The 13,953-nt window shown below is 35.6% G+C and overlaps 1 protein-coding gene across 4 annotated transcripts in view; it reads left to right on the top strand.

Moving 5' to 3' along the window:
* The window catches only part of LOC130293366 (CMP-N-acetylneuraminate-beta-galactosamide-alpha-2,3-sialyltransferase 4-like), a 180,264-nt gene that overhangs the window by 78,845 nt on the left and 87,466 nt on the right, over positions 1–13,953 (top strand). For 3 of the 4 annotated variants that reach the window (XM_056541967.1, XM_056541966.1, XM_056541968.1), the window contains exon 4: positions 1,643–1,726. In XM_056541967.1, coding sequence (XP_056397942.1) covers positions 1,661–1,726 — 66 coding nt within the window. In that variant the 5' untranslated portion in view covers positions 1,643–1,660. Of the gene's footprint in view, positions 1–1,642; positions 1,727–10,019; positions 10,126–13,953 lie in introns of all 4 variants that reach the window. The other variant, XM_056541969.1, reaches the window with a different exon arrangement.

The following is a 13,953-nucleotide window of genomic DNA, read 5'->3' as shown; positions in this document are numbered from 1 at the left end:
ACTTCAAAGGTAAAATGGTTTATTTACCCGGCATGCAACACGTTTCGCTGGATAACCAGCTTCATGCCTGATGAAGCTGGTTATCCAGCGAAACGCGTTGCATGCCGGGTAAATAAACAATTTTACCTTTGAAGTCTTGTGCGCTGCCTCTATCCTGGGTTGTTCCTTGGAGGGATCCGTTTAATTTGCTTCGCCTGTGTGTCCAGGAGCAGCTGCCGTTCTTCGCCCGTTGCAGGGTTACTTCACGCCTTCACCATAGTTGTACTTGGTCGCAGTACAACTATACTTGGTGAGCAAGTTTTCTTGTTTGTTCATATTCTCTTTGCATTACGGTATCACACTAGGAGCGCTCTCCTTGTTTGTACATAGTTCTTAAAATGGACAGAGATGTCAGCAGAGAGCACTGTGGTCATGATGTCAGCAGAGAGCTCCGTGTTCCAAAAAGAAAACCATTTCCTCTGTAGTATTCAGCAGCTAATAAGTAGTGGAAGGATTAAGATTTTTTAATAGAAGTAATTTACAAATCTGTTTAACTTTCTGGCACCAGTTGATTTAAAATAAAATAAGTTTTCCACCGGAGTACCCCTTTAAGCTAGGTTCACATTGACCTTGTGCTCTGACAAATTCAGCTCTTTTTTTTTTTTTGCGCTAAATGTACCCAGAACGGGACCTGAGCACAACTGACACAACCAGGTCCCCACGGATCTCATTCATATGAATGGGGTCTTTCATAAATCTGGAATTTTACCAGATTTAGCAGAGAAACAAAATGGGAGATGCGCTATTTTTTTCTCCGCCAAACTCTTGTTCTAACGGCCTAACCGATGGAGTTTCATATACGGGGCACAACGGCAAAGTGAACGAGTCCTTACGCCAACTTCGTATCGGACAGCAGAAAAAAAATGTCTAGAACACATAATTTAGCGGGGCTTGAACTTAGGTGAGCCAGTGGTGCATGTCCTCTAAAGTCTCTAAAATTTTTGCGCAGAAATGGCGATATTGCTAAGATTTCCCCATTTCAATGCAAAAATTAAAATTTTTCTTGCCCATGTATGCTGCCCGCGCCAAGAGGGAAGTGAAGAAGGGATGAAAAAGACAGGAAGGAGGCTAGGCTTCGCATAGAGGGGGCGTGTTGGGAGCTTTATATTCGATTTTAGGGCCACCTCGTATATACACATCAGCTTATGGCTGACGATATTTCTGCAACAGGCGCAAGGGCAGCCACAGTCCTGCTACATTTACTGTCTTAGTAAATCCAATCGAGAGAAACTGGGCGGAGCTTCACTTGTGTGTAACGCGCCAAAACGCTGCAGACACTACATGAGCCATGTAGTGCACAGACTGTTCATCAGTTTACCGGTGTGAATTGTGCCTGAATTTTGGTGCATAGTAAATCTGCCTCTGGTAGTGTGGTGACTGATGATGCCCCCTCCCCCCCCCCCCCCCCCCCAGGGACTTTTGTCTCTTGCTGACACTGCATCGTCTGCTGCGGAGAGTTTTCTGACATGTCTCATCACTATATTCATATTACTTTTTAATGTGAAAAGCTGAAATGATGATGAAGCTTTGAATCATTTTCCTGTTCACCGAATAATATATTTTTTACCCAAATGCTCACGTTTCTGTGTTTTCTCTTTTCCAGAGGAAAAAGTTCATTTTCATGACAGTTCGTCTGCTCCACCGTCTCAGCGCATCCGTCTTATTCATCAGATCTTTTCTGAAACTGGTAAGACAATAAATGTTATTGATGTGATAAGTATGATAATAATATTAATGTTTTATATTAACCTGTGATACAGATTTATGTCTTGTAATATCCACTGATAATCCCAGCCCTTCTAACACAGCAAGAGGGCATAACAACTATAATACTGCCTCCTATATACAAGAATATAACAACTATAATACTGCTCCTATGTACAAGAGTATAACAACTATAATACTGCCTTCTATGTACAAGAATATAACAACTATAATACTGCCTCCTATATACAAGAATATAACTACTATAATACTGCTCCTATGTACAAGAATATAACTACTATAATACTGCTCCTATATATAAGAATATAACTACTATAATACTGCCCCTATATACAAGAATATGACTACTATAATACTGCCCCAATATACAAGAATATAACTGCTATAATACTGTTCCTATATACAAGAATAGAACTACTATAATACTGCTCCTATATACAAGAATATAACTACTATAATACTGTCTTCTATATACAAGAATATAACTACTATAATACTGCTCCTGTATACAAGAATATAACTACTATAATACTGCTCATATATACAAGAATATAACTACTATAATACTGCCTCCTATATACAAGAATATAACTACTATAATACTGCTCATATATACAAGAATATAACTACTATAATACTGCCCCTATATACAAGAATATGACTACTATAATACTGCCCCTATATACAAGAATATAACTACTATAATACTGTTCCTATATACAAGAATATAACTACTATAATACTGCTCCTGTATACAAGAATATAACTACTATAATACTGCTCATATATACAAGAATATAACTACTATAATACTGCTCCTATATACAAGAATATAACTACTATAATACTGCTCCTATATACAAGAATATAACTACTATAATACTGCTCCTATATACAAGAATATGACTACTATAATACTGCCCCTATATACAAGAATATAACTACTATAATACTGTTCCTATATACAAGAATATAACTACTATAATACTGCTCCTGTATACAAGAATATAACTACTATAATACTGCTCCTGTATACAAGAATATAACTACTATAATACTGTTCCTATATACAAGAATATAACTACTATAATACTGCTCCTGTATACAAGAATATAACTACTATAATCCTGCTCCTATATACAAGAATATGACTACTATAATCCTGCTCCTATATACAAGAATATGACTACTATAATCCTGCTCCTATATGCAAGAATATAACTACTATAATACTGCTCCTATATACAAGAATATAACTACTATAATACTGCTCCTATATACAAGAATATAACTACTATAATATTGCTCCTATGTACAAGAATATAACTACTATAATACTGCTCATATATACAAGAATATAACTACTATCATACTGCTCCTATATACAAGAATATAACTACTATAATACTGCTCCTATATACAAGAATATAACTACTATAATACTGCTCCTATATACAAGAATATAACTACTATAATACTGCTCCTATGTACAAGAATATAACTACTATAATACTGCTCCTATATACAAGAATATAACTACTATAATACTGCTCCTATATACAAGAATATAACTACTATAATACTGCTCCTATATACAAGAATATAACTACTATAATACTGCTCATATATACAAGAATATAACTACTATAATACTGCTCCTATATACAAGAATATAACTACTATAATACTGCTCCTATATACAAGAATATAACTACTATAATACTGCTCCTATATACAAGAATATGACTACTATAATACTGCCCCTATATACAAGAATATAACTACTATAATACTGTTCCTATATACAAGAATATAACTACTATAATACTGCTCCTGTATACAAGAATATAACTACTATAATACTGCTCCTGTATACAAGAATATAACTACTATAATACTGTTCCTATATACAAGAATATAACTACTATAATACTGCTCCTGTATACAAGAATATAACTACTATAATACTGCTCCTATATACAAGAATATGACTACTATAATCCTGCTCCTATATACAAGAATATGACTACTATAATACTGCTCCTATATGCAAGAATATAACTACTATAATACTGCTCCTATATACAAGAATATAACTACTATAATACTGCTCCTATATACAAGAATATAACTACTATAATACTGCTCCTATATACAAGAATATAACTACTATAATACTGCTCCTATATACAAGAATATAACTACTATAATACTGCTCCTATATACAAGAATATAACTACTATAATACTGCTCCTATGTACAAGAATATAACTACTATAATACTGCTCATATATACAAGAATATAACTACTATCATACTGCTCCTATATACAAGAATATAACTACTATAATACTGCTCCTATATACAAGAATATAACTACTATAATACTGCTCCTATATACAAGAATATAACTACTATAATACTGCTCCTATGTACAAGAATATAACTACTATAATACTGCTCCTATATACAAGAATATAACTACTATAATACTGCTCCTATATACAAAAATATAACTACTATAATACTGCTCCTATATACAAGAATATAACTACTATAATACTGCCTCCTATATACAAGAATAAGTACATAACCAATACAGAAAAGGCAAGTCCTTTTATATAAAAATCTGCTGGGAGCTGTAATCGCTGTCTATGTAGAGGACAGGAGCTTCTTCAGGGTCCTGTACAATACACACAGTGTCCCAAAAATGTAAAATGGAGTCGCCCTCACCTGGTGTCCAAAGGAGCAGCTAACCCTGGCACAGGTAAGGAGTACAGAACATGTAATACCTCCCTGTACTGTAGGGGGCGCTACCAGACAGCCAGTCAGTGCATGCACTTCATACAGATCTTTTACCAGTGAATGCCCATTATGATTGGTCAGTTCTTCCAGCCATTGACATGTTTCACAGATCCTGACTGTCCGTAGCATTGTATGTTGAGTCTGGTTTCAGTAAAGACGGAAAATATTGTAACCTGAGGACATTGTTAAGGGACTACTGTACACAGTGTCCTAAAAAAAAGCAGGCGCAGCTAACCCTGGCACAGGTAAATAGTACAGAACATGTAGTATCTCCCTGTAGGGGGCGCTACCAGACAGCCAATCTGTGCATGGACTTTAGGAATACAGGATGTTACCAGTAAAATGCCCATTCTGATTGGTCGGCCATTTGCACGTTTCACAGATCTGGACTGTCTGTACATTGTATGTGGAGTCTGGTTTCAAGTTACAATGGTCCAGAAAAGACTATCGTATGTTGAAAATTCTTGTTATATTCTTGCATATTGGAGCAATAATATAGTAGTTATATTCTTGTATATAGGGGGCAGTATTATAGTAGTTATATTCTTGTATATAGGAGGCAGTATTATAGTAGTTATATTCTTGTATATAGGAGCAGTATTATAGTAGTTATATTCTTGTATATAGGAGCAGTATTATAGTAGTTATATTCTTGTATATAGGAGCAGTATTATAGTAGTTATATTCTTGTACATAGGAGCAGTATTATAGTAGTTATATTCTTGTATATAGGAGGCAGTATTATAGTAGTTATATTCTTGTATATAGGGGGCAGTATTATAGTAGTTATATTCTTGTATATAGGAGCAGTATTATAGTAGTTATATTCTTGTATGTAGGAGCAGTATTATAGTAGTTATATTCTTGTATATATGAGCAGTATTATAGTAGTTATATTCTTGTATATAGGAGGCAGTATTATAGTAGTTATATTCTTGTATATAGGGGCAGTATTATAGTAGTTATATTCTTTTATATAGGAGCAGTATTATAGTAGTTATATTCTTGTATATAGGGGGCAGTATTATAGTAGTTATATTCTTGTATATAGGAGGCAGTTTTATAGTAGTTATATTCTTGTATATAGGGGCAGTATTATAGTAGTTATATTCTTGTATATAGGAGCAGTATTATAGTAGTTATATTCTTGTATATAGGGGCAGTATTATAGTAGTTATATTCTTGTATATAGGAGCAGTATTATAGTAGTTATATTCTTGTATATAGGGGGCAGTATTATAGTAGTTATATTCTTGTACATAGGAGGCAGTATTATAGTAGTTATATTCTTGTATATAGGAGGCAGTATTATAGTAGTTATATTCTTGTATATAGCAGCAGTATTATAGTTATATTCTTGTATATAGGAGGCAGTATTATAGTAGATATATTCTTGTATATAGGAGCAGTATTATAGTAGTTATATTCTTGTATATAGGAGCAGTATTATAGTAGTTATATTCTTGTACATAGGTGGCAGTATTATAGTAGTTATATTCTTATATATAGGAGCAGTATTATAGTAGTTATATTCTTGTATATATGAGCAGTATTATAGTAGTTATATTCTTGTACATAGGAGGCAGTATTATAGTATATCCTTGTATATTAGTAGGCAGTATTATAGTATATCCTTGTATATTAGGAGGCAGTATTATAGTATATCCTTGTATATTAGGAGGCAGTATTATCGTATATCTTTGTATATTAGGAGGCAGTATTATAGTATATCCTTGTATATTAGGAGGCAGTATTATAGTATATCCTTGTATATTAGGAGGCAGTATTATAGTATATCCTTGTATATTAGGAGGCAGTATTATAGTAGTTATATTCTTGTATATAGGAGGCAGTATTATAGTAGTTATATTCTTGTATATAGGAGCAGTATTATAGTAGTTATATTCTGTATATAGGAGCAGTATTATAGTAGTTATATTCTTGTATATAGAAGCAGTATTATAGTAGTTATATTCTTGTATATAGGAGGCAGTATTATAGAAGTTATATTCTTGTATATAGGAGCAGTATTATAGTAGTTATATTCTTGTACATAGGAGCAGTATTATAGTAGTTATATTCTTGTACATAGGAGCAGTATTATAGTATATCCTTGTATATTAGGAGGCAGTATTATAGTATATCCTTGTATATTAGGAGGCAGTATTATAGTATATCCTTGTATATTAGGAGGCAGTATTATAGTATATCCTTGTATATTAGGAGGCAGTATTATAGTATATCCTTGTATATTAGGAGGCAGTATTATAGTATATCCTTGTATATTAGGAGGCAGTATTATAGTATATCCTTGTATATTAGGAGGCAGTATTATAGTATATCTTTGTATATTAGGAGGGCAGTATTATAGTATATCCTTGTATATTAGGAGGCAGTATTATAGTATATCCTTGTACATAGGAGCAGTATTATAGTATATCCTTGTACATAGGAGGCAGTATTATAGTATATCCTTGTATATTAGGAGGCAGTATTATAGTATATCTTTGTATATTAGGAGGGCAGTATTATAGTATATCCTTGTATATTAGGAGGCAGTATTATAGTATATCCTTGTATATTAGGAGGGCAGTATTATAGTATATCCTTGTATATTAGGAGGCAGTATTATAGTATATCCTTGTATATTAGGAGGGCAGTATTATAGTATATCCTTGTATATTAGGAGGCAGTATTATAGTATATCCTTGTATATTAGGAGGGCAGTATTATAGTATATCCTTGTATATTAGGAGGCAGTATTATAGTATATCCTTGTATATTAGGAGGGCAGTATTATAGTATATCCTTGTATATTAGGAGGGCAGTATTATAGTATATCCTTGTATATTAGGAGGCAGTATTATAGTATATCCTTGTATATTAGGAGGCAGTATTATAGTATATCCTTGTATATTAGGAGGCAGTATTATAGTATATCCTTGTACATAGGAGCAGTATTATAGTATATCCTTGTACATAGGAGCAGTATTATAGTATATCCTTGTATATTAGGAGGCAGTATTATAGTATATCTTTGTATATTAGGAGGCAGTATTATAGTATATCTTTGTATATTAGGAGGCAGTATTATAGTATATCCTTGTATATTAGGAGGGCAGTATTATAGTATATCCTTGTATATTAGGAGGCAGTATTATAGTATATCCTTGTATATTAGGAGGCAGTATTATAGTATATCTTCGTATATTAGGAGGCAGTATTATAGTATATCCTTGTATATTAGGAGGCAGTATTATAGTATATCCTTGTATATTAGGAGGGCAGTATTATAGTATATCCTTGTATATTAGGAGGCAGTATTATAGTATATCTTTGTATATTAGGAGGGCAGTATTATAGTATATCCTTCTGTATTAGGAGGCAGTATTATAGTATATCCTTGTATATTAGGAGGCAGTATTATAGTATATCCTTGTATATTAGGAGGGCAGTATTATAGTATATCCTTGTATATTAGGAGGCAGTATTATAGTATATCTTTGTATATTAGGAGGGCAGTATTATAGTATATCCTTCTGTATTAGGAGGCAGTATTATAGTATATCCTTGTACATAGGAGGCAGTATTATAGTATATCCTCGTATATTAGGAGGGCAGTATTATAGTATATCCTTGTATATTAGGAGGCAGTATTATAGTATATCCTTGTATATTAGGAGGCAGTATTATAGTATATCCTTGTACATAGGAGGCAGTATTATAGTATATCCTTGTATATTAGGAGGGCAGTATTATAGTATATCCTTGTATATTAGGAGGGCAGTATTATAGTATATCCTTGTATATTAGGAGGCAGTATTATAGTATATCCTTGTATATTAGGAGGCAGTATTATAGTATATCCTTGTATATTAGGAGGCAGTATTATAGTATATCTTTGTATATTAGGAGGCAGTATTATAGTATATCCTTGTATATTAGGAGGCAGTATTATAGTATATCCTCGTATATTAGGAGGCAGTATTATAGTATATCCTCGTATATTAGGAGGGCAGTATTATAGTATATCCTTGTATATTAGGAGGCAGTATTATAGTATATCCTTGTATATTAGGAGGCAGTATTATAGTATATCCTTGTATATTAGGAGGCAGTATTATAGTATATCCTTGTATATTAGGAGGCAGTATTATAGTATATCCTTGTATATTAGGAGGCAGTATTATAGTATATCCTTGTATATTAGGAGGCAGTATTATAGTATATCCTCGTATATTAGGAGGGCAGTATTATAGTATATCCTTGTATATTAGGAGGCAGTATTATAGTATATCCTTGTATATTAGGAGGCAGTATTATAGTATATCCTTGTATATTAGGAGGCAGTATTATAGTATATCTTTGTATATTAGGAGGCAGTATTATAGTATATCCTTGTATATTAGGAGGCAGTATTATAGTATATCCTCGTATATTAGGAGGCAGTATTATAGTATATCCTCGTATATTAGGAGGGCAGTATTATAGTATATCCTTGTATATTAGGAGGCAGTATTATAGTATATCCTTGTATATTAGGAGGCAGTATTATAGTATATCCTTGTATATTAGGAGGCAGTATTATAGTATATCCTTGTATATTAGGAGGCAGTATTATAGTATATCCTTGTATATTAGGAGGGCAGTATTATAGTATATCCTTGTATATTAGGAGGCAGTATTATAGTATATCCTTGTATATTAGGAGGGCAGTATTATAGTATATCCTTGTATATTAGGAGGCAGTATTATAGTATATCCTTGTATATTAGGAGGGCAGTATTATAGTATATCCTGTATATTAGGAGGGCAGTATTATAGTATATCCTTGTATATTAGGAGGCAGTATTATAGTATATCCTCGTATATTTGGAGGGCAGTATTATAGTATATCCTTGTATATTAGGAGGCAGTATTATAGTATATCCTCGTATATTAGGAGGGCAGTATTATAGTATATCCTTGTATATTAGGAGGCAGTATTATAGTATATCCTTGTATATTAGGAGGGCAGTATTATAGTATATCCTTGTATATTAGGAGGCAGTATTATAGTATATCCTTGTATATTAGGAGGGCAGTATTATAGTATATCCTGTATATTAGGAGGGCAGTATTATAGTATATCCTTGTATATTAGGAGGCAGTATTATAGTATATCCTCGTATATTAGGAGGCAGTATTATAGTATATCCTTGTATATTAGGAGGCAGTATTATAGTATATCCTTGTACATAGGAGGCAGTATTATAGTATATCCTTGTATATTAGGAGGGCAGTATTATAGTATATCCTTGTATATTAGGAGGCAGTATTATAGTATATCCTTGTATATTAGGAGGCAGTATTATAGTATATCCTCGTATATTAGGAGGGCAGTATTATAGCAGTTACAGTTCTTGCTGCAGGAAGTTACAGTCTTCCCCATGTTGTTGTGATTCCGTCAGTCAGGTGACAGGTGACCCGCTGTAGCGATGACATGCACAGGATTCCAGTGTGATGAGCGGATCAGGATCTAGCCCCGTCATTCTTCCCCATCTGACACCTATTCAGGTGAAGTGTCCTTTCGTCTTAAGTCATCATCTATAAATGATTCAGGAAATGTTGAGTTTTCTTTTTTGTTCTTTTTAAAGAACTGCGCCATAATAACATTTCCAGGTACTTGCAGGTAATGTTTTGTCACACACCTTGAAAGCTATAAATACAGAGTGGGCCAAAAAAATGTATGCAAACTTCAACAAGGAAATTTTCTGCATGAAAGCTTTATTACCGGATGTATACGTCAAAGGGTAGCTGTAAATCATGTGTGAGATCTTTGGTCAGCTGACTGTCTACAGCAGTGTTTCCCCACCAGTATGCCTCCAGCTGTTGCAAAACTACAACTCCCAGCATGCCTGGACAGCCAAAGGTTGTCCAGGCCATGCTGGGAGTTGTAGTTTTGCAACAGCTGGAGGTACAGTAGTTGGAAAACACTTGTCTAAGGTATCTGGGGGGCTCCCAACTCTCCACATACCTATGATGTCAGTAAAGAGAAGAGTCAGGCGACCCTTTTAGTCTTAAAGGCATAAGCCAACACCAGATCTGTCTGATTTTTATCCAGTTTTCTACAGTATACCACATTCATCAGGGTTTCCCCACAGGTAGATGTCAAGGAGTGCCAAGTCAGAGGAACAAGGAGGAAATTCAAAAACAAATAGCGTGTTAACGCACCCTTAAGGTACGTTCACATGGGCAGATTACCTGCGGAATTTCCACAGCCTGTTTTCTGCGGAAAATCCGCAACGGATTTTGCTACCTTTGACTTCAATGGGTCTGAAGGAAAATCTGAAAACCTGCCTCTATTGCGGATTTTCTGCAGATCCATTGAAGTCAATGGTAGCAAAATCTGCTGCGGATTTTCCTCAGCAAATACGCTGCGGAAATTCCGCAGGTAATCCCCCCCGTGTGAACGTGCCCTTAGACAGGAAATTAAGCCTACTGGGTTTAACTTACCCTTAGTCGTATGACTAAGGTACAAGTTGGGTACGACTAAGGGTAAGATACACCTGAAATGCGTCAATTCTGTCTTACCAATGTTGCTTGGTGTGTTTTGGAACAAACTTGCAAGATTTTATGCAACATTGCCACGCTGTAATTTTCTTCTTTTGTTTTCATTAAACACAATTATTACTGAACCAATTTGGGCTTTATCAGACCAAATTATTTTCTCCACAAACTTTCCAACCTCATGTACCATGCGTTGCTCATTCTTCAGGCTGAAATACTTGCGGAACATATTGCAGTCTATTGGAGACTGCAGTGTCCGTGCGGTCCTAGTGCAGACTTATTCATTCGGCGCTGGCCGCACTCGGAATCTTCGGGCGGAAATTTTCTGCCCAGAGATTCCGCAGTGTGAACCCGGCCTTATAAGAGGAGCGACTGATATCAGTCACATATTAAGTAAATGTGTCTGGAGGTTATATCAGTGCTGGAGCATTATAAGGCTACATTTCCACAGTTTTTGAGCCAAAGCCAGAAACGTATTCAAAAGGAATAGGACATATAAAGGAAGGACTTACACTTCTCCTCCATTATGGATCCACTTCTGACTTTGGCTTAAAAACTGCCAGAAAAAAAACCAAATGGAATTTTAGCCTAAGGCTGCGTTCACATCACGATTTCTCCATCCGACTTGAGTAAACGATTTTTATAACTTATATAAAGTCGGATCCATTGACCTCCATTAAAAAAAATCGGATCCATTACACACATCCGATTGGATCCGCATCCGATTTCACACGATTTTTTGTTCAGGTCTGAAATCGTGGTCAACCCCGATTTCAGACCCGAACAAAAATTGTGTGAAATCAGATGCGGATCCAATCGGATGTGTCTAATGGATCCGATTTTTTTTTAATGGAGGTCAATGGATCCGACCTTATATACGATTTCATACGATTATAAGTTATAAAAATAGTTTTACTCAAGTCGGATGGAGAAATCGTGATGTGAACGCAGCCTAAGAGGAATTCTATGGGGAGGATTTCCCAATAGCTGTGCTGAGGAAAAATTGACCGGTTGCCCATAGCAACCAATCAGATCGCATTGTTTCATTTTTCAAAACGGCCTCTGAAAAAATGAAAGAAGCGATCTGATTGGTTGCTATGGGCAACTGGTCAACTTTTCCTCAGCACGGGTTGTGAGAAATCTTCCCATGTGCTTTGTTTCTTTACGCTAAAGTTTTGTGGTAAAATTGTGTGCGCACATGTTGCTCATAAGCCACGGTCGCTGTAGAAGACAACACACTTTTCGCTAAATCCCCATCCCCCCTTGTCTAGTGAGGCACGTAAGGTGTCTAAAACGCATAATAAATCTGGCACATTGCACGTACTTTACGTTTTTTTGGGCACATATTAAGCCAGAATTTTTATATTCTTATGTCAGTAAAGCCAACCATTCCCCCATATGTATAACATTACATGATGGGGGTTGTAGTTTCCCCTTTGTATGACACTTGATGGGTGTAGAAACAGTTTGCCCGTGATTGGTTGTTTTTTTAGCCGCTTGCTTTGCCTGCGGGGTATTTATATAAGGATTTTGGGCCATTACCTCACATCCTTTTCTGTCACTTTCCACAATGCGGAGAGTGACAGGGTGTAAAGTGTATATGGTGACGTCTCATGACAGCACCGATACCCGCACGTCGCTGCATTTTATGTTTCCGGGTGACGTTCACAAGATTAACCCCTTCAGTGTAATCTGCTGCCGGAATGAAAGTACAACTATCTTTTAATGACGTAGCAGTGCTGAGTGTGTTGGTTCACCTTAATATGATATCATGAAGTGTTTCTCTATAGGACTGTCCACAGGGAACATCTTAACATCTACTACATTATATGAACGCAAAGTTATCACTGTGTTATCTGTGAAGTTATGTAAGGCTAAAGCAGTGTTTCCCAACCAGGGTGCCTGCAGCTGTTGCAAAACTACAACTCCCAGCATGCCCGGACAGCCAATGGCTGTCCGGGCATGCTGGGAGTTGTAGTTTTGCAACAGCTGCAGGCACCCCTGGTTGGAAAACACTGACCTATACTATATACTACAATATAGTCCAACATGCTGGGAGTTGTAGTTTTGCAACAGCTGGAGGCACCCCTGGTTGGGAAACACTGACCTATACTATATACTACAATATAGTCCAACATGCTGGGAGTTGTAGTTTTGCAACAGCTGGAGGCACCCCTGGTTGGAAAACACTGACCTATACTATATACTACAATATAGTCCAACATGCTGGGAGTTGTAGTTTTGCAACAGCTGGAGGCACCCCTGGTTGGAAAACACTGACCTATACTATATACTACAATATAGTCCAACATGCTGGGAGTTGTAGTTATGCAACAGCTGGAGGCACTCTGGTTGGGAAACACTGACCTATACTATATACTACTATATGGTCCAACATACTGGGAGTTTTCGTTTAGCAACAGCTGGAGGCACCCCTGGTTGGAAAACACAGACCTATACTATACACTACTATATGGTCCAACATGCTGGGAGTTGTAAATTTGCAACAGCTGGAGGCACCCCTGGTTGGGAAACACTGAACTATACTATATACTACAAAATAGTCCAACATGCTGGGAGTTGTAGATTTGAAACAGCTGGAGGCACTCTGGTTGGAAAACACTGAACTATACTATATACTACAATATAGTCCAACATGCTGGGAGTTGTAGTTATGCAGCAGCTGGAGGCACTCCTGGTTGGGAAACACTGACCTATACTATATACTACAATATAGCCCAACATGCTGGGAGTTGTAGTTAAGCAACAGCTGGAGGCACCCCTGGTTTGGAAACACTGACCTATACTATATACTACAATATAGTCCAACATGCT

This window comes from Hyla sarda, chromosome 10 (genome assembly GCF_029499605.1).
Source record: "Hyla sarda isolate aHylSar1 chromosome 10, aHylSar1.hap1, whole genome shotgun sequence".
NCBI classification, from domain to species: Eukaryota; Metazoa; Chordata; class Amphibia; order Anura; family Hylidae; genus Hyla; species Hyla sarda.
The sequence above is the reverse complement of the archived record's forward strand: the minus strand, read 5'-3'. Positions and strand labels throughout refer to the sequence as shown.